We start from the raw sequence: 19,467 nt of genomic DNA on the forward strand, positions 1-19,467 counted from the left end.
ATGTTTGATGACGCTTCGCACTAGCGGAATCAAACCCGAAATGTGCTTCAGAAATTTCAAACCTTAGAGAAGTTTTCAGATACTGTTTCTACAGAAGAACAGTATCAAGAACAATAAACAAAAGAAAAATAGTATATAGAAATACATGAGGATTTTGAAAGAATGCAGAAGAGAGTTTAAAGTCTATCAGAATTGCCAATTCGTTTCTATATTGAAATTACCGAATTCTGCACATGTTATAGACCACCTGGTGTCTTTTCTGTGTGAAAAAACACCTCTACAGGGCACCTTTCCAGAAGTTTGAAATCTGACCGTTAGATCGCACCCATTTGATATTGAACGGTCATAATCGATCTTAGAGGTGACTGTTGGTTTGAGTAAAACCTCTCTCCAACTTCGTCATCGTTAGATCAATTATCTATGGTGCAGATCGCACTCCCTTGGCTCTTGACCGTTGGGGGAATGGACACAACCCATTTGATCACACTCCTTGACCTTTAGAGTACTGGGCCGACCGTTAGGTCTGAATCGAAGCCCAACCCAACCAAACCATTCGGCACTGGGCTTGGTGGGCCTACGAACTATTTGGCCCACCCTAAAAAAGCGTCAATTAAGCGCCACTATGCGCACTATAGCCCATTGCCCACGCCGCGCGCGCGAACGGTGCCTTGCACCGTCCCGCGGGTCCAACCATGGGTTAAATCCAATGTGCAACCAAACAAGTAAAAGAGAAGGGTAAGGCTTTATAAGTCCTTCTCTTTCCTTTCTCTCATTCGGTACGGAGACTATCTTTTCAACTACACTTCTACATCCTTTTGTAAAAAGCAAATCTTTCCAAGAAAACATTTTCTTTTTTCCAAACGCTATTGAGAAAATATTTTCCAAAGACACTAAAACATGGCAAAATATAAGATTTTGAAAATCCAAAATCTCTAACAATTTTATTATTTGTTTATTGAAACTGTTAATTTAACTCCGTCCTTAACACCACCATTAAAGAGGGAAAAAGCATTGTTAGCAATGATTAACATCGACTTATAGGGAGAAAAACATTGCCGTTATAGCGGTAATTTTAGGCATGTTTTTAACCACATCAAAATAACTTTGTTGTTATTATGCGTCGCGACCATTCGAGAATGACCGTTCGTACACTTTTGGCTTATAAAAATTAGAGACTTCTCCATGTTTTAAACAATAAAGAAATAGGAACAGTATCCTCCTTATTCTTGCTGCCCTTATGATTGACCATTATGTTAGAATTCTTTTTCATCATCATCTTCTTCTTTTCTCTGTTTTATATATTTTGTTGGGTAATCGGACTGTTCTCATTGTTCGAATCTCTTCGAACGTGCAGTTTCTTAGAGATCGACGGTGCGTCGAGTTGTTTTCCTCTCTTCACATGTTATGCTTTTCATAAATAAATAGGTGCTGATAAATAACCCTCCGACTTGATTTTAAATGGATGGCTCAATATAGAATCCTCCATGGATCAAAGGATTATGATCACACACCCTATCTACGTCAGAGCCCAACAAAGGAATGGTTTAGATCACCCAAATAATGTGGGCCGCATGTGCATGCACATCCGTCCACCAGGTAAATTCTCTTTTATATGATGGGGAGATTTTATATGGTGTAAGCCCTTATAGTCCCTTATTTTTAAAAAAGTATTGTACAGATCACATCATAGGATGATCCAAACCGTCCATAAAGATGGAACACAACTTAAAAAGGTTGTTCCCCAGAAATCATTTTCATAGGATGATCCCAACCCTCCGATCTATAGAAGAACTGCATATTATTGAAACCTCTATAGATCAGAGGGCTAGGATTATCCTATGGTCATGAATTTGCGGGAACAACCTATTTATGTTGTGTTCCATCTTATGGACGGTTTGGATCATCCTATGATGTGGTCCATACAGTACTTTTTGAAAAAAAAAAAAAACATCATTTTCATGATCAATGAGGCAAGTCTAAGGCAACCCAATTGTAACTTTGACCTTAACACAGGGCCCAGCAAAACCCAAGAAGCATTTGCCTAGCCCAAGCCCAGCTTAAGAGAAAAATGTTACTCGCGTTTTAGCCTGGCCCGAATATCATCCTTCATTTATTGCCCGCAAAGTAGGGGTGTAAACGAGCCGAGCCGAGCCGAGCTTGGCCAGGCTCGGCTCGGCTCGTTAAGCTCAAAAGCTCGGCTCGGGCTCGGTCAGGCTCGGCCAGGCTCGCGAGCCTTACCGAGCTCGGGTTATATTAAGTTCACAACCCTATTCTTCCCTGGACAGTCCTATTTAGTGTATTTTGACTACTTTTTTTACACTATGGGGGAGTGGTCCAAGTAACAAATGGGGTTCCAAAAATGAAGTGACATATTTTGCCTCCCCCTTTCACTCCCTGGACAACCTTTTTATTGTATATATTAATATATATAATATATATATTTAAATATATTAAATTCTTAACGAGCGGAGCCGAGCCTGGCCTAAATCGGGCTCGGCTCGTTAAGCTTAACGAGCCTGGCGAGCCGGCTCGGCTCGGCTCGTTAAGGATAGCTCGAGCGAGCTTCCGAGCCCGAGCCAAAATTGACACCCTTACACGCGAAGCATGAAAGGACAAAAAGGGTTTAAGAGAAGAGTCTTCCCTCGTGTCTGTGCTTCTTCTCGGCGACTCGGAGCGTCTTTCTACGGTATGATTTTTTTCCAATGTTCTCTGTATCTTTTTACAACTTCCTCTCTCATTCTTCATTTCTAGGGTTTCGTCCCTTTGAAAAGAACTGCTGCTACTGATACTTTTAGGGTTTTTTTTTTCCCTTTGCTAGTAAGGTATGCTTAAAACTCCCCAAATGGACTGATTTGATGCTTAAATTGAAGCTTAAATTGGTGTTCCTGAGCTTATTATACACACGTCTCACTGATGAAAAAGATATATATGGGAATTGCTAATAACAGGGTAATGTTTTAAGACTGCCTAAAAATGCATTTACCAGTATAACATGACTAATTTCTGATTTGCAGTAGCTTGTAATTTGATGGCGAAGAGTAGACAAAGGGTTGTAGTGAAATTGCTCTATGGAGGATGGCGAAGAGTAGACAAAGAGTAGACAAAGGGTTGTAGTGAAATTGCTCTAAAAAATGCATACAACCTTTCATTAAAGTAATGCTACACAATGCTGAATTGGGATACAGTGTAGTAGGAGCTCCCCTTGTGCACATTGAGCTAGAGAGTAATGACTGGATGTAGAGTGAAAATCAGCAAGATCTCTTTAGAAAGGTCATCTCAGACTTGTGTAGCCATGTTATAGTGGTCACTTGTAGACTTCTGATGTTATTTTTGGACAACCACCTTTTATTTTCTTGCATTTCGAACTCGAAAACCAGAACAGCCATGCCCTGGCCGATAAAATCCAACTTTCCAGATTTACTGTTATTCACTATCGGTCAATCATCCCATGAAGGTGGATTTTGATGCATGACCCATCCTTAGCAATTCCTAACGGAAGTATGGTTTGGATTATTGAACAAGTCGAGCTTACTTGTACTTCTACCTGCTCACATGTTTCCTAGGAAAAATATGCGCATCCACCATATAACCTCCCTACGTACACACATAAAAGCTTCATTCCACATATTGACACCCGTATTACTATGTTAGGTGCACGGTGGGTCACTTTGTCCTTGTTAGCAATTACTCGAGCCAATAGAAAAAAGTTTGACCCTATGTCTCCTGCTTTTTATGTTGGAGTGAAGAGACCGGCATGTGGGCTAGCTTCTTCTTTTTTTTTTTTTTTTCTCGTAGGCCTTAACATTCAAGAGTTCTGAAGTTCTCCATATTTTCCTCCCATGGAACACAAAATAAAGGGAGCTGTTCACATCAAAACCAGGAGTTATGAATGCCATTTTCCTTTTTATTACTAGAACGATATATAAACTGCTAATCAACTTGAAGTGGAAAGAAAACTAAAAGAGAAGAGGCAACCCAACCCTATCTGGTCATTATATTCACTTGGTGGAGTCGATACAGTAAAGAATTCAAAAATCAACAAATTGGAGTTGAGTTTGGCTTTAACTATGTTGATTTTGACCCAAATGCCATTTTTTGTGTTTTGCAGATTTTTTTGGTCCAAAGCTCAAAAAAGTAGCTCAGTTTACTTGTATTTGTCACCATTACTTAATTTCTGAAGATGAGGTATGCATTAGCGGCAAGCATATCTACAAACATTGTTATCTATGCATTCATAATAGATCTAGGCAGTATACTGTTATATAGTCGCAATCATATTCTTTGATACTAATGACTAGTTCGACTCTAAGTCCATGTTATCAGGAGCTACTTTGATTATACAAATCTGCAACGTATGGTTTTGGCTTTTGAACATTGCTGCTCCTAAATGTTTTGTCATAATATAGCACAATTCCGATTTTTTTTATTGCTGCTCTTGCTTCCAACTGATGTTGTAGTTCGCAAGTTTATCATCATTGATGTGGATTTCTTAAGGTGCTTTTGAATGTCCACCCAAATTCACATAATCAATCTAGTTGTATATCCATAGGCTCCCTTAGTGAACACATGAGATTCTTTTGATCATGAAGAAAATAAGATTAGATGAAGTTGTTGGATTACTAATAGTAGTATGTGACATTGCTTATCCTTAATTGTATCATAGCTTAGAAACATGCTGGAGAAGCCACTTAAAGATTGTTAACTCCTCCCAATGTGTACGGGATTATGAAAACTCCTCCTTTGGGATTCAACCACGACAAACTCAATCTGCGTCTCCATTGTGTTTTTCACTATCTTTCTAAGAAATGGTTCTACTTTATGCACCCGTTTAGAAATTATAGTTTTTTTTTTTCTGTTAGTCAGAACCTACTTTATTTTTTAGGCCAATCAAGGGGACTATGAAAATGTGACTGATGAAATTAACACCAAAAAATTTCACTCGAGGAACTGATATGGATTAAATCCTAAACAGGGAAACCTGTAAATACTTAATGACTTGATAACTAATTAATTAAGTTGTGAACTTACTAGTATCAGTAAACTAATCAAAAGAAATCAACTACAATCAGTACCCTAAATAATGATCCAAAAGGATCAGTCCATGATTTGATCCTAAGCCTTCGGATGATCCTCTGAGGCCGTACTGGTTTGTCCCATATTCTTCTCGTCTTTGGTTGTACTCAATGATGGTAATTGAAAACGTACGTCAAGCATCCTTCACCTCACACCTTTGTACACATGACTTGTCCTAGCCTTAGAGCTAGAAACTTGGTCTCCCATTAGTAGGCACATGCAAGAGTCAAGGATGGAAGCTCTCCAAGTGAGTTTCCAATATGGGACTAAATGTAAAGGGGCTGTTTGGTTTGCAAATAGCAGAGGCAAGAATAGAATCTAGCAAAGATTCTGAGTTCCTTCTCATCCACCGCTTGGTTATGCTAGGAAAAGCGATAATTATTCCACCTACACTTGTTTTCCCACTTATTCGACTTACCACTCTTGTTTATGGGCGTGTGTGGGGTCCCCACTCCCACTTTTGTACATGCAAACTAGACAAGAAATTGGTCATTGAGTTTCATCTGTGATTCAGATTAATATTTAGAGAGGACTTCCTTTTATTTTAGGGTCGCTTTTATGCCACATTGTGAGTGAAGGGGTCATTTAGATGAGAGGATGTTAAGGTAGCGTGGAATTTTAGATTTCATTGTCTCTTATTTGACTCAGAAATGGACTTTGTTCTTGAGTTCTAGGGTTGTTTGGAGGCTGTTTGAATTATGCGAAATTCTGAAGATCGTAGAATTTGGATAGTTTAGCAAGGAGGGCTCTTCTCACTTGGCAAGTGGCTCTCTTCTTCATTGGTTGGCTAGCAGCAGTAGGGCTCCCTCTCTATCTTGGAGGGTTTGGAAGATCTGTCCTTCTGTCGTTGCCCTATGTTCGGCGATATGTGCCTCGAAAAGATCCGCATGGTGGTTCATCTGTGCAATTGTTACTGTTTCACCATCAACCAGGCATGTGGTGCAAATGCAGTGATCATTGGTCGCCTATTCATTCACTGCATTTTTGTGAGATTTAGGAGGTCATCTTTGCCTTGTTCAAGGTACAATGGGTGTTTTTTTAAACATGTTGACATGTTGATCGAGAGTTGGCATTCACTCCCTGGTCTCTAGATGATAGAGGGGGGGGGGGATTTCCTTGAATTTGGATAAGATCGTTTCCTTCATTTTCGTAATTCTTGCATTTCCTTTTATTAGGAAACATCCTCATTTTGATGGGCTATATATAAATAGAAGATACCTACTTCTATGGGACTCTTGTTGTTGCTTTTAGAAGTTATCCTTCAATGAAAAAGGAGGCGGTGATGTGTTTTACGATTTGGGTAAACAAGAAAAAAACCGTGAAATGTCTTCTAGGGTTTTTTCTACACCCTTTGGTGAAGGGACAGTGAAGAAGAGGATTTGGATTTTCTCTGGCGAAGATAGCTTGAAGAAGGTTGAAGAAAACTCATCCATCTAGGGCGTGTTGACGCTTGGATCCTAGACGACGTAGAGCATACCGAGTTTGTGTTTCATGTAATCTGTAGGAAGTTTTGTGCTTGTGTAATTCAGTGATTGCTTCTTGTAATCCTTTTATTCTTCACATAGTGAAATCTTTTGAAGTCTTCTCCTGTGGATGTAGCCACACACTGTTCACGCATATCTTGTGTGCTTTCTTTGTGTCTGTCTTGCACTTTGTTTTATCTTGTTCTTGCAAATCTATTTTGAAAATCATTGCGTAGTGTTCACACACAAAACCGGAAACCCACTTTTGTGTATGGATTGTTAACAGGTCACCAATATGGGATGTTGGAACCTAAATTCATAATTTTTTTTGTGGGTTGGGGGGGGGAAATGTTTGGAACCTTGCTTTGTGGCTACTTCGTTGCTTGTGTGGAAGGAAAGGAATAAAAATGTATTCAAAGGCACCTCAACACCAGCAGTTGTTGCCACGAGGTGAAAAACTCGGACTTAATGAGAACTCAGCCAAGTTAACGTTTGGCTTGGGGATTTTTAAGAGAATGCTTCTTGACCATTTAACGCTCAGCTAATGATGAGGTGGACGTTCTTGCCTAGGTGTGCTATCATCAGACACTCCCTTTTAGTTTGTAGCCAATTTCCATTTGTGGATAATGGTTGAGTGTATTTTTTCTGTTGTTCTGCCTGACCAACTCCACTGAGCTTGTCCCTTATTGCTTCTAAAGTTCTTATTACCATTAAAAAACCCTTATTTATTAATGATGTATAAAATTACATATATACCCTTAATGATAATGATGAATTACTTATGCCTTGAGACTATTATATTCTTTTACATCATGTTTGAGGGGGAATGTTGACAAAACTACTCAACTTTGATTCACATGTTTATGGTTAGCTTATTTTTGTTGCATTCCTTTTTTTATTCTTTAAGTCTGGTCCTGCAATGATGTTGGGATTATATTATCTGCCATTATTGTCCATAAAACTGAGTAGACAGGAATTTGGTACCTCAAAATGTGGCACTCTCTCTCTCTCTCTCTCTCTCTCTCTCTCTCTCTCTCTCTCTCAGAACACGTCAACCTTTGGTTTGCTCAATCATTCTTTTTCTTTATTATTATCTTTACTGGTGTTGGTGTTCTTAAATTCGATGTTTGTTTTAATTGATTGATTTTCTGTTTCCACTTTTATTTCTGTCAGATTTTATGTTTCTTGCGCAATAGCAGCAAGGCACATTATTTTCACTTCGGTTTATTGCCTTGACAACTTGTTGCAAATCATTTAGTTATGATAAAAAGTAGTTCTGATGTGAATGTTCATTCTTCTTTTGCAGTAGGCCAACGGAGGAGGATGCCAATGTAAGTACTTACTATTGTTGTCATAGTTTTATTTTATTTTAGGTTTTTATTTTTCATATTGTTCTCCTGATATATTTGGATACTTGTTACTATCTTGTTATGTTATGGTATTTCTGTCATAGTTCCGTTATTCTTTATTAGTACTCAAAGATTTGGCAGTTTAATAATTTTGAAATTGTATTGTTTTCAGTAACTTTTACCATTCAAAAAAATAAAAAATAAAATAAAATTCTTTCAGTACCGTTAATCTTTTATGCTCTTATTATTACTAACGTTGCATGTGTAGGGGGTCATAAACTCATAATTAAAATAAAAGGCGGCCCAGTGCACGAGACTCCCGCCATTGCGGGTCTGGAGAGGGCTAGATGTACACAGCCTTACCCCTGCTTTGCAGAGAGGCTGTTTCCGTGACTCGAACCCGTGACCACCAGGTCACAATGGAGCAACCTTACCGTTGCGCCAAGGCTCGCCCTCATAAACTCGTAATTAAGAAATCAGAAATTATTTCGATTACTTGATGTTTATGATTTCCATGTAGGTCATTAGACAAGAAAAGAGGTTGTAAATGGCAAGTCAAAATCACTCGGTCGTTGTTAATTGGGGTTTCCCTGGTTTGGTCAACTTGGGGCCTTAACTTGAATTTAGTATGATTCATATCAAAACCTCGTATGTTTTGAATTATTTGTGTACAAGTATAGCAAAACCAAAGCAAAACCCAATCAATTGTACATGCATGCCTTCAGGTTTTTTTTTAATGGTAACGGGATTATAATAAAACAAATAGAGACCGAGGAGATCCCTAGCAGTACAAGCACCATAATAAAGCCAATGAAAACAAAACATAAGAGTAAAGAAATAGCTACGGGGGAAGGAAATCGAAGAGTTCCAGAGACTCCGTCACAACACCCTCTCTAGCCAAGCTGTCAGCCTCACTATTTGCTGACCGCGTGATATGATTGAATGACGTCGATGCCGCCCCAATTCTGTCTTGAATTACATGCATGCCTTTAGTTTTCTTTGAGATTTTCATTTATTTCATTGGACAAGAAAAAAGGTTGTGGATGGTAAGTCAAAATCACTCGGTTGTTGGTAACCGGGGTTTTCCTGGTTTGGTCAACTTGGGGCCTTAACATGAATTCAGTATGATTCATATCAAAACCTCGTATGTTTTGAATTATTTTGTGTACGAGTATAACAAAACCAAAGCAAAACTCAATCAATTGTACATGCATGCCTTTATTTTTGCAGTTTTCTTTGAACTCTTAAACTTAGAGACTATATATAGAAGTAAACCTTTTTTTCCTAAAGTTCTTATTTGGGACTGAATTCCCTAAGTACAAATTCCTCGAAATAAGAACAATGATATGAAGATGATGCATATCATCCTGGAGCTTAATTCACTTGAGGGAGTGTCATGTCTGCAATGGGATTTGAAAGAGACAATTTGTCCTGCAAAGCCCCCCCCCCCCCCCCCCCCCCCAAAAAAAAAAAAAAAAAAAAAAGGAGGAGAAAGAAAGAAAGATCCAACCCTATTCTGTTAAGGTTTAGGGTGCAATTTTTTTCTTCTTTGGGTATTTTGATGGCCTTGATAGCCGACTATTTTTCTTTGGATCAGAGCCCTTTGCTATTTGGGTTTAAGGTTTACGGTTCAATTTTTTGTAGCTGACTTACTCATTTCTGGCAGCCATGGAAATCTGGTATTTTTCTATATGTATGGTGAATTATTTCCAGAGCCTACCTTTTATTGGCCTCACTATCTTTCGATGCTGCATTTTTTTTTGGAAGATGACAAATTTTCATTGGTTTTTATCGATCCTAAGGTTACATTGAGGACCAGGGGTCCCATCCTGTATGACAAAGTATCAGACAGACTGGTTAGGGCATACCCTGGACCAGGAAGCTAAATAACAGAATTTAAATACAATACCCAAAACCTATTGATCTCCATGCTACAAGAAGAATACCAAGTGCGACCCATAAACTTTCCATGATACCATCCTCTTACACCATGCCTACCTTTTCTCAGTGATTTCCCCACCACGACCTATCGAAGTTTCATCAACCCTATTGAAATATTCGTCCCAAGGCTTAATATAGGAGGGTGTGTAGATCCAGACCAAGGGCCACTAAAGGCAAAAGACCCAATATCATTGTCTCTTCAGCCTTAAATGGTTATCCACCGTACTTCAACATTTCGTGGTGGGAAAAAATTGATCCTGAACATGCAAGTGGGGGAAGAAACCATTGAAAATGGGCATCAATAGGCTGATGATTTATTGCCTTAATCAGATTAAGAGAACAGTGAGATTCTGTGGGTCACTCTGACTGAGATGGATCTCCCTACAACGTTTTCTTCCGACACCATTCAAGGAGTCTTCTCCTTAGAATCCAACCAAATTTCGAATTCATTTACCCATCACCTCAGTATAAGAGTGTTTCAAGTCTTCACCGCCTGCCCCACTGTTCAATGACCAGCTTCTTCAGACCTGTGACATCTCTTTCTTTCTTCCATCTTTCCACCCCAGTTCAATCAGAACTGCTTCAAAGTTATAAGAACTTTCTTGTGCCATCTGAAAACCAACCATCCGACAAGCTCCACATGTATTCCAGAATCTAATATTTTATATCATTATTTACCGCGTTTCCAGTCTCTACCTCTTTTTTATTTTAACCAGGATCTTTTATCAAGTACTCTTTCGATGGGGGTGAAATTTGGCATCTCAAACTAGACCAAAATTTATTGTTTCAATTGTAATATTCATTCCATGTTAAAAGAAACTTGTTACAGTGCTTGAGCTCTAAAAGTGTTATCTACCTTCCTTAGTCGGTGTTTCCCCTCATTGAATTAAGGGTCACTATGTGATTTTGATCTGCAATCTGGATTGTGTTATTTTCGTCAGATACTGCTTTCTGTTGGTGGGGTTTTTTGTTTTTTTTGTTTTTTTTTGGGTGTGTGTGTGTAGTGAAATCTGTTGTCTTGAACACCTCAACATTTATCATTACTCAAAATGATCTCCTATCATTTACTTAGTTGTGAGCCCCATTTCTATTGCACGATTTTTTAGTATATATGTCCAAAACATCCAAAGCTTCCTCCAAGTCATCAGTGAAAGAGGCTCAACCATCTTTGGATGTAGTTGTAGACGTGACCATAGTTAGCAAAACGTGATACGCCAAAAAATGGGATGGCAAAAATTCGAGTTTAATACGGTACCGGTTCAAAAAAACATAGTCCAAAAAACAGAAACACAAGAAAATGAGTTTAAAATTTTGTCATTTACAAAACATGGTGGGGGTAAAATTGGAAAGTTGGCCCAAAAAAACGTGGTTAAAACGGTTGCCTAAAAAAACGGAGTTTTATTCGTTGTGAAAGTTTTAAACGGAGTATTAAACGGCACACCAATAAAACGCGTTTTTTCCCAAAAAACGGAGTTTTGCTAACTATGGACGTGACCAGTTTTGTGGTTGAGGATATCCTTCCACGTCAACAACATATTATTACCTTGACACTCGTTATGGAACGATGTAGCACTGGCAGCAAGGTGGTATCATGCCCCCCCCGCCCCGCCCCGCACACACACATATTTTATAGATATGCATCCGCTTTGTTCTACCCACGTTCTCCTGTATCCTCTGCACCCTTTCGTGCTGAGGCGTGTTAGATTTGTGTTCGTACCAACCACACAACTTTCGATTGCCACTCTAGATATGATTCTCACTAGTGTGCTGCTACAAGCCCATCACATGACTGGCATGTCTCTTGCCTCACCATCTGAGTCTTCTTCGGCTATTGAGATGGGTACTGCTCATCACATCTTTAGATGATTTGAGTAATCTTAGTTCTCTTATTCCATACAATGGTTAGTTTAGGATTTTTATGGGTAGGGGGATGTTGAACTCAAAATTTTACAAAAAAAAAAACAAAGAGATAAAGCTAAAATCTCTTATTTTAAAATAAGAAGAGAAAAAAAAGAGGTGGTTACACGTCATGTTTTTTCCCAAAAGTAAAATGATAAACATGAAGATGAAGCACTTTAATGAAAAAAGAAAAATTCCTAAATTGTAGGAAGTTAAAACTTCCGCGAGAGTTATCCACGTTAAAAAAAGAGGTTACGTAACTTCCCATAAAGGAGGGAAGTTGAATTTGTGGAACCAAAGATATGGGTGAGGTGGCACTCACAACGGCTCCAAAATGAAAGAAAGTGGAGATCAAGAAAGATAAGATATGGGATGAGTTGGTTGTGCCAACCACTTCAAGAAACCTCTATAAATAGAGGAAAGATCCTTTGGAATGAGGATCGGATCTTTTAAAGAAAACCCAACGTAAAGGAAGAGAAGACAAGAGAAACAAAAAAGGTAAAAAGAATCTCATACACTATCAATTCTTTCTTCTCTATTTGCAGACTTCATCCAGGGGAAGTACTTTTGAGTCTCTTTCCTAAGAGACTCAAAAGGAAGAAGACCTTTCTCCTCCGAGATTCGGGAGAAAGATGACGGAAGACCTTTCTCCTTCGAGATCCGAGAGAAAGATGACACAACACCTTTCTCTTCCGGGATCCGGGAGAAAGATGATAGAAGACCCTTCTCTTTCGGGATCCAGAAGAAAGATGACAGAAGACCTTTATTTTTCGGGATCTGGGGGGAAAGATGATGAAGACCTCTTTAGAGTCTCTTTCGGGAGACTCAAAAAGTACAGAAGACGTTCCTCTTCCAAGATCCGGGTGAAAGATGACAGAAGACCTTTCTTTTACGGGATCTGGGAGAAAGATGACAGACCTTTCTTTTCCGGGATCTGGGGGAAAGATGATGAGGACCTCTTTAGAGTCTCTTCCGGGATACTCAAAGAGTAAAGAAGACCTTTCTCTTTCGGGATCCGGGAGAAAGATGAGATGACTCACGGGAGTTTCTCTTTCGAAGGACTCTCTTACAAAAGAGCCTAAATAAAATCATTAGAGATGATTCAAATGTGTCTCTTCCTCAAGAAGACCCTTTACAAAAGAGTCGGAAATAAGTCATCGGATATGACTAAGAAAACAAAATCATCAGAGTCGAAATTACCATTTTTCCAGGACTAAAAGAAATGCCGCATCCGAAAAGTTCTGATTACGAAAATCAGATTTTTGATCAAGTCCCTCTTTCTGGAACATGAATAATCAAAAGTTGTATTTAGAAAGGGAACCTCTTGATGTATAATCAGAGGTGTTTTCTTGAAGATTTTTGATCAAGTCCCTCTTTCTGGAACATGAATAATCAAAAGTTGTATCTAGAAAGGGAACCTCTTGATGTATAATCAGAGGTGTTTTCTTTCTTCAAGAAATGTAATTAACAGCCAATAGAGCCGGAAGTTTACGTCCCCACAAAATTAATAAAACCTCTTCTCGCAAGAGAAATTTGATCTCAATGCATTTTATGTGTGATTCTCTTTTTCATGCATGTGGAATTTGTTCCGAACAGGGGATTTCCCTTCCCATCACACATGTTGGCTCTATCCCACCTTTTGTTTTTTGTCTTTAGACACTTTGATGTTCCTAATGTCTTTATTGTTCCTCGTATTCAATGTAAACTTCTTTTTATTTCTTAATTTACTTCTCGATTCTCAATTTACTTTGTTTTCATCCCTCAAACATACGTCTGATGTCTTTGCTGTCTTTTTTCATTTTCACACATTTATCATTTAGCACCACGGTACCTGCAAAATACTTGAAAAGTGATGGCGGTGGTGAGTTTATATCCACGACCTTTAGAGGCTATTGCAAATTTTATGGCATTAGACAACAATTTTCTTGCCCTCATGGTAGCCTATCGCTGCTCTTCCATTTAAGGGTCCTATAATATCTCTGGACTGAGGCATTGTACACCGCTACTTTTGTGATTAATCTGTTATTTTCAACTGTTTTTAGGCATATATATCTTCCATGAAGCTCTCACTAATTACCAGTATGTTTCTTGACTACTATCGTCCACGTTCGTTGGGGTGCTTATGTTTATGCTCATGTTCCATCCGTCTGTTGTAAGAAATTTGCTCGAAAGGTTGTCACCGTTATTTTCGTTGGCTATAGTGATGAACATGAGGGATACGGATGTTATTCATCAGCATCCCGCAGGGTTGTAATCTCACTACATGATATCTTTGATGAGATTCATCTCAATAATCCTTTATCTATTTGTGGTGAGCTTAAGGGGGAGATCAACTCTTCTGTATTACAACTACCATATGCAGTTATGACTCCACCAGTATGCAAATATATCACAAATATCTCCGATATTTTCAAAATATCGTGTTTTTATCGTCGACAAAATCCCAAAATAATCCCGAGATTTTAAAAATATGGCGACATTTCCATTTCATCGTAAAATATCGTGATAATATCACAATATTATCTCGATATTTTTAAGTTTTCTTTTATATTTTTTTCTTAAATTTTACATATTTATATATTTGTTAAATAATTTTATTTTTATCTTTTTCCCGATATACACCCGAAAAAAAATTTGATATATCCCGATATTTTCCCTTGCCGAGAAATTCCCGAGAATGATATTTGTGACATAAGATTCAATAACAGACAGGTAATTTGTCTGGACAGTAGAGGAGCCATTCAATGACTCATGAATGCTGCCGGGCCAGACGAGCCAATAACTCGAACGCGTTCGGTCAGTTTTTTGAGCAAGAATCACAGCATTACCTTACCTTCACCATGATACGAGCTCCTACAGTCTTTCTCACTTTCTACTAAAAAAATCCAGAGTGTGAATTGCATCTTTCACATATGGGGTAGGAATCTCATACTCATAGACACAAACATAAGCAAGTGTGATCTACACAAGTAGTTTCTGCTACTGCAACTAAACCATCCACCTTTGAGGAACAGAGGAAGCAATAACTGGTGACAAGTGGGGTTGAAGCGAACTCAATACATTGTACATGAATGCCACATGGGATGTGTTAGTGCGACTTGGTAGTAAGAATGTGGTAGAATGCCATTCAAAAAAAAAAAAAAGAATGTGGTAGAATGCCAATGCATGTACAAGATCGAACAGAAATCAGATGGACGATTGACATGTAGATTATGAAGAAATCTTCCCCCATTTGTACTATTGTGAGAGTTTTTTTGGATTTGGGTAACTTGTATGGCTGGAGCCTTGGCCAAATGGATGTAAAAAAAATGTCTTCAAACATGTGTATATGGAGCAGCCTAAGGGATTCGAGACAGTAGAAAGGAGCACACTTGTGTGCAAGCTTAAGAAAGCCATCTATGGTGTTAACTAGGCCCTAAAGGCTTGGTTTGAGAGACTCAATCAAACTCTAAGAACAAGAGGATGCAAGAGAAGTTTCTATGATAACTCTCTTTTTTAGAGGTATCAGTTGGTATGGTTGAGAAGTTTATATGATTACTCTTTTTAGATGTAACAGTAGGTATGGCCTTTCCCCTTTTCTATTTAGATGGCATCCTTATTGGTGATGATGAAACTGAGACTCAGGGGCTAGGGAATGGGCTGAAAGAAAACATTTACATGAAAGATCTTGGTGATCTTCACGATTTTCGTAGCGTTGAAGTGAGAACTATGGGTAGCATCACCTTGACACGGAAGAAGTATGCCATGGCTCTTAGCAGATTTCAGATGAGGAATAATAAGCCTATCAGCACACTTGTAGTGTATAACAAGGCCAGTGGCCAGGAAGGAAATGAGTGAAAGATCCACTTGCATACAAAAGCTTGGTAGGGGCATTGCACTGCTTAGCATTCATTAGACCCAACATCACTTGCTCAGTAAATCATGCCCAGCAATTTATGCATGATCCAAGAGAAGAACACTTCCATGCAGCAAAAAGAATCATGAGGTACATTTGTGGGACAATAGACTATGGACTACATTTTGCCAGACGTGAAAAATATAGGAGTCAAAATGAAGGGATTTCCATATAAAGACTGTGGTAGAGATCCTGACACTAGAAGATTTATAACTGGCTTCTACATAATGATAAATTATTGCTTATCCCCCCCCCCCCCCAAAAAAAAAAAAATCCAACTATTGGACTCAAAATTAATGCAATTTTGAGCCCAATGATTGGATTGGGGGGTCTCAATCGGTTGTCATAATCCCAAACGAACAGGGTCTTAGTATCATGGAGCAGCAAGAATCGATGTGTAGTTGCAACTTGCAAGTTCCAGTGCAGAGGTCAAGGACAAAGCGACAACATCCACCATTGTCACAGAATCTATTGCTTCATGCAAGGATGAAACACAGAGACATAGACTCTCACTTTATGAGAGAAATATGTCCCATTATTTATCAAAAGCAAAGATCAAGCTGTAATTATCTTCACAAAAGGACTCACTAGTGGTCATCATCTTTTTCTTGTGGACAAGCTACATGTGTATTCGAGCACACATAAGCTTGAGGGGGAGTGTTAAGAGAAATAAAATATGCTACTTTTATAATAATACCCTTCATTAAGGTCCCATAAAATTCTCCTCTCCAACTATCTTCCCCATTCTTGATCAAGGTATATTTTTCACGATATACAACACGTTTTTTAGAGTATATAAATATAAAAGTAGTCTTACCCTAGTGTACCAAGGTTTTCAGACCAGTGGCATAACTCTTACTGTATACCTATCTGTCTCTTACGTAGTAACTATGAGTCTGATGATCTAGCCGAGAAAATCAAGCCCACCTGCCAAATTTATGCTTAAATGGGAGCCATACTCTCAGTCTGGCTCACTTGACCCATCATCAGCTTTATTACTTACCTAATGCCATGACTGGGAATTTGGCTGCTTTGTTCATTGATGTCAGCTGTAACTGTTCGTTCAGTGAAAGCAGCAGGGTTTATTTTGGGCTATCACGTTGGAAATGGGTATTTGTTATTACTAAGCATTGTTCTGTAGTCAAAATGAATGACTAGGAGTCTGACTAGGCGGACAGTGAGTGTCAGGATCAATCCTACCGATTAATTTTTGCGTCCCACCAGAGACGTGTATGGCTTATCGAGACTGTTGATTTTGTAGACCATCATAAGGTTACCCACATGGTCCATGGTCCCATACCGAATGGACAACCCATCCATAATGAAGGAGAACAATTTTAGCTCTTCTTGGCAGAAACCCAAAACAAGGCTTCATGAATCCCTGCTTTTCCAATATTTGAACTTGTTTGAGAATGTTGGTTCTCTTGGTGGATATAATTACATTTTTCCCTTTTATTGACATGCATAGTATTATAATTGATAATGGAATTTTGGGTGAATCTATTCATTTAAAGGTGGAACTCAATACATTATTAATATTCGAACTTTTGGTATTTAAATAGCTTAAAGATGGGTGATGTCTTTGTGGCAGGGTGGCAAGAACGAAGAAGAGGAATTCAACACCGGTCCACTCTCTGTCTTGATGATGAGCGTTAAGAATAACACCCAGGTAAGAGGTCTTTGCTGCATTTTAATTTGCTAAAAGGGATTCAAAAGAATAATAGAAAGTGCAAATGACAAACAGCAAGACCATCATGCCATTGCATTGGGATCTTAGCAGTTTTTGGAAGAATGGCATGAGTTTTTCAACCCTTTGTTTCTTTAAGCTACCAAGTAAACTGAACTGAAGAAAGACTCAAACTCAAAGGCTGGGCGATGATGGCACAACTTTTATTGTTATAGTTGCCTGTTTCTCTGTGAAATCAAAATAACAAGTCTTGATTGGAAGTCATTTGGTTGTCTATTCTAAATTTCTAATTGATATAGTCTGTGGGGGTGGTTCTAACTTCACAACCAAACCATTGCCACTACCAAAAACTGTATAAATAGCAAAATAGGATGTCTTTATAATTTTTGCCCTCTCAGGTGCTCATCAATTGCCGGAACAACAAGAAGCTTCTTGGTCGTGTGAGGGCCTTCGATCGACACTGCAATATGGTCCTTGAGAATGTTAGAGAGATGTGGACTGAGGTATGTTTCCTTAAAAGGCGAATTCTACCCTCTTATTTCCTCACTCCCTTCTATTCCATTTTAAGGAACATTCAATCTTATGCAGATACCAAAGACGGGCAAAGGCAAGAAAAAAGCACAACCGGTTAACAAGGATAGGTTCATAAGTAAAATGTTCCTTCGCGGCGACTCTGTTATCATTGTTCTCAGGAATCCCAAGTGAGGTAATTGCTTTCTTATGCTTCCCAATTAAAGGGATTTTCCTGTTAGGATAGCAGAGGAACTGCATTCCAAATCTACCTGTTTACGTCGCAATTAGATACTCTTACCACTTCCTGTTATCGCTTAAGCTCACTTTTAATTGAATCTATTCATGAATTTAGTTTAAAATTGGGTTCAATCTCTGTGTATTTTATTGAAAACTTGATATAGAACAGATGATAATAGAGATAAATGCATTGGTCAAGAGAATGAAAAATGCGAATTCGGGCCTTTTTGGATGCTACCAAAATGGGTCCTTATTTGCAAGTAAAATTATTTATAGACGGGAATGTCTAGGCAATTTCGCAATAGCTATTTCGTGGCTTCTTTCTTTTAAGAGAGAAGAGCCACCTCATCCGAATATTGATATCCGCACCACCAGGTTTTGATAACAAATGGATTCACCAAAAGCTTTTACAATCCCCCAAAAGCTCTCAGCAGCCTAACAGAGAAATGAAAATCAAAGTGATTATTCCCAATATCAAAACATGGTTGGGCCAATATCAGTAGGCTTCATTTTAATTCCTGAGGTGGCTGTGGATTTTCTCTCTTACTACAGTGAGCCCTAAAATGACTTTCCACAAAATTGCCTAGCAAATCCCATAGCAGTAATATTTTTTTTAGGTATGTAAAGATGCCTTAAAAATCCTCCTTCATTCTCAATTGAATGATATTCACACTCCCCTGTTTTAATTCCGGCATCATCAGTTCATCACTTCATGTTAGTTGTTAAAGGCAGTAGGAATTCTCAAAAAGGCTGTCAAGGGCCAATTGAAGAAAGCGTTTAAAAGAGTTAATAGTGCAATTATCAAAATAAGGGCGTGTGAATATCATTTCTTACCATCCACGGCACACATCTCCACCCATCTCTTTCTTTAAATGGATTTATTGGTTGTTAGTTGTACGAGCCAATAAAATTGTTTTTAACATAAGCTAGATAGCTGGAAAAGTACCAAATAGTAGGTGGCTATATCACTTGTTGTTGTTCTGAAGTTAGATAGCTGGCAAAGAACCAAATAGTGGGTGGCTATATCAACTTTCCTTATTGTTGCTCTGCCGAAATTACCGAAATTTTGTACTGAGATAAAATATTATTTTAACTGATTTTATCGGATTTAGGCCGAAATTTCACACCGAAATTTGAAACCATGCTCTTAAATCTTAAAGTCTTTACAGGGTATCATGAGACGAGTCTGATAATAACAGTCTCATGGTTTTTTCGTCCTCGAAGAGAAGTATTCTAGAAGCTCGGGTCTGAAATTAAGTTTGTTAAATAGAGTCGGCAAATGACTTAGATGCATGGATTTCTGTACTCACCTTTTTCCGAAAAAGGTGTCCTAATAATGGCCATGTGGGGGTGCCTCTGATTGCAGGGACTCTCTATAAATCGAAAGGGCTTCAATGCACCTTAATCAGT

At 38.5% G+C, this 19,467-nt stretch overlaps 1 protein-coding gene across 1 annotated transcript; it reads left to right on the plus strand.

The window, feature by feature from the left end:
- The first annotated feature begins 2,540 nt into the window (after nt 1-2,540).
- Nucleotides 2,541-18,179, plus strand: LOC143861706 (uncharacterized). Its single transcript, XM_077372591.1, has 6 exons — nt 2,541-2,686; nt 4,109-4,185; nt 7,843-7,867; nt 17,212-17,289; nt 17,706-17,810; nt 17,896-18,179. The coding sequence occupies exons 2-6, from the start codon at nt 4,181-4,183 to the stop codon at nt 18,010-18,012; spliced, it is 330 nt and encodes a 109-aa protein (XP_077228706.1). The 5' UTR covers nt 2,541-2,686; nt 4,109-4,180; the 3' UTR covers nt 18,013-18,179.
- The last annotated feature ends 1,288 nt before the right edge of the window (nt 18,180-19,467 follow it).

Source organism: Tasmannia lanceolata, unplaced genomic scaffold (genome assembly GCF_043159265.1).
Source record: "Tasmannia lanceolata isolate RefF3 unplaced genomic scaffold, GAP_Taslan_0.1 ptg000037l, whole genome shotgun sequence".
Taxonomy (NCBI): Eukaryota; Viridiplantae; Streptophyta; class Magnoliopsida; order Canellales; family Winteraceae; genus Tasmannia; species Tasmannia lanceolata.

What these genes read in the sequence shown, in the direction of transcription:
- LOC143861706 (XM_077372591.1), top strand. An exon ending in CAACGGAGGAGGATGCCAAT is followed by an intron (nt 7,868 to 17,211) that starts GTAAGTACTTAC and finishes TCTTTGTGGCAG; the next exon opens with GGTGGCAAGAACGAAGAAGA. An exon ending in GCGTTAAGAATAACACCCAG is followed by an intron (nt 17,290 to 17,705) that starts GTAAGAGGTCTT and finishes TTGCCCTCTCAG; the next exon opens with GTGCTCATCAATTGCCGGAA.